The sequence below is a fragment of the Verticillium alfalfae genome, genomic scaffold, assembly GCF_000150825.1.
Source record: "Verticillium alfalfae VaMs.102 supercont1.4 genomic scaffold, whole genome shotgun sequence".
In the NCBI taxonomy this organism is placed as follows: Eukaryota; Fungi; Ascomycota; class Sordariomycetes; order Glomerellales; family Plectosphaerellaceae; genus Verticillium; species Verticillium alfalfae.
In genome coordinates this window covers 2,443,666-2,446,037 of record NW_003315035.1, presented here as the reverse complement: position 1 = coordinate 2,446,037, position 2,372 = coordinate 2,443,666, and the positions used below count along the sequence as shown (strand labels likewise).

Genomic DNA, 2,372 nt, shown 5'->3' with positions numbered 1-2,372 from the left:
CGACGGCAAGCCCTGTCGAAGTTGGTTTGGATCAGTCCCATCCTTGCTCCTGCTCGCATTCTTTCTTCTCTTTCTTTTTTACCCCTCCCTCTCAGTTCCTCTGTCTACCTTAAGGTAGGGTGGAGGGAGCGTAGGACAGGGGGGGGTGGGGTGTCTGACTCCTCCTGGATTGAGAGGGGGTCCTTCCCAGATAAGGGGGGGTGTGGGGGGGAGGGGGTGAATTTCTCATCATGAGCTTGGGCGAAAATTTGCTGCAATTTGTACACAGTAAGCCAGGAGGAGAGGAGGAGGGAGGAGGAGGGAGGAGGAGGGAGGAGGCACGCACCTGAGCCAAGGGGGGGGGTATTGGCTGACTCAGCCATGACCCCCGCCGCAGCTATCTGCCCTCATGCCCTCCTTCTCATTACGTCGCCTCGAGGGCTCTGTCTTGCACTGTACATATGATATGTGTACACTGTGTCAGACACTGTCATCTGTCTTTGACATTCGCATCTGTATCTGATATCAGGTCTGGGCAGCTGTACAAGAATTGAAGAAGCAGCGGTAGAACAGGACAATCTTTGACAAAATACAGGCAGCTTGCTTGAATCACTTGCTTGCTATGAGCACCTCCAAATCTGACCGGTAATCCCATCTCAATAATCCACCATCACGCCTGTCCCGTCAGACACCCCAAATCCTCAGAACCAGACACACCAGGCCCGCGGAAGCAAACCCAAGCATGGTCCAGTACATCCTCACGCCCTGGCGCGATCGAGCCGAACTCCTCGCCGTCCGCCGTCAGTTCTACCCCGACGCGGCAGCCCAGGCCCAGCTCAAGCCAGGCCACGCCCGCCAGCACGACGCCGTCGCGCGCGTCTCCCTCTGGATGCAGCGCGGCGGCTGCCCGCACCTCGTCGAGTCGACGGCCCTCCTCGTCGCCGCCATCCTCAGCGACGCCGAGGGGGGCGGCAGCAGCGCCGGCACCTATGCCGCGAGGGCCGCCTACGCAGCAGCCTTCAGCCGGTGCGTATCCCGCCTGTTCTTCTCTTTCTCTCTTCCCCTTGGTCCACATGACTTCTCTGCCTCCGGTGGGAGGAGGTGTGACAATTCTTACTCACGCCGTGTGCCAGATTCGTCACGGGCCTGCTGGACGGGCACCAGGACAAGCAGCGCAAGCTGAGCATGTACAGCGTCGCCAAGACGATCGGTCTGCCGGCGACCTTTGTCGAGCTCCGCCACCAGGCGACGCACGAGCAGCTGCCATCGCTGGCCAAGCTGCGGGGCGCTGCGCGGCGGGCACTCGGCTGGATCTGGGAGTATTACTGGCGGGCGCTCGGAGACGGGGCGCCCTCGGCGGACGCGACGGAGGAAGAGGCGGCGGCGGCGGCGGCGGAAGACTGCGCCGGTGCCGTGGTCGCGTATCTGGGGGCCGGCGGTGGCGACGTCGCGGCAAGGACGGCCATTGTGAGGCGGTTTGGGCAGGACAAGGTGCTCGAGGTGCTCGAGGGGATCATGGACGAGCCGGGGTCGAACAAGCTGATGCTGGGGGCGCTGAAGATGTCGAGCGAGGTTCTCGAGGGTGCGCCGGGGGGCGAGGAAGAGCCGTCATGTGAGACTGCCATGGACGTGGAGCAGAGCTTGGCCGATGGCGAGCCAAGCGGCAGCACGGGGTGGTCGACGTACAAGGGCACCTGGAAACCAAAACCTATAGGTGTCGTTTGAGCGCGTGGCTTCTCGTGATGCGTTTGTATATGATACCATTTTAGACGAATTTAAGCGTGTTCTTTCTCGTTTCTCTCTCCCACGATCTTATCCTTTATGATTTCCTCCTGTACCTCTGAGAGTCCAGCATTTCACGAATCGTTCTTGAGGGATTTGGTGCAAACACCGAGCCCGCATTTGAAGAAATATCAGAGTGGGAATATGTATTCACGCGCCTACTCTTTGGACGGGGAATCATGCACGCAGGATCGGTTCATGCTTCCATCTGCTTCGTTTGTGGCATCATCCATCTACCTGTGGCTCACTGGGCTCAGATATGCAGACCCGACCGCCCAGATGAATGTTCTGCATAGGTATCATGGCAAGTGAGGTATCACGGCAAGTGAGGTATCATGGCGAGTGAGGAATCATGCCAAGTGAGTGGGCCCTTGAATAATCACACTGAGTGAGTGGCTCTTCATGTGACTTGTCTCGGGTTCTCACTCGAGTGGTTTCGGACAGATCCGGCGTCGTAGTTGCGTTGGCCTCACGGTAGCGAAGTCGCGATCTGTAGCGGTCACGAAGTCTGCCCGATAATTGAAGGGCTTTGTGTTGGAGTTTGGACTCGAGTGAGCTCTCGAACACTGGATGGCCTTGATGGTCCCGACATGGCCTGTGTGGCGACATCA

At 58.9% G+C, this 2,372-nt stretch overlaps 1 protein-coding gene across 1 annotated transcript; it reads left to right on the top strand.

Annotated features, from left to right (window-relative positions):
- Window positions 1-721: 721 nt before the first annotated feature.
- On the top strand, window positions 722-1,704 carry VDBG_04217 (conserved hypothetical protein; the record flags this gene model as incomplete). Its single annotated transcript, XM_003006218.1, has 2 exons — window positions 722-1,005; window positions 1,113-1,704. The coding sequence occupies 2 exons, from the start codon at window positions 722-724 to the stop codon at window positions 1,702-1,704; spliced, it is 876 nt and encodes a 291-aa protein (XP_003006264.1).
- Between the last annotated feature and the right edge of the window lie 668 nt (window positions 1,705-2,372).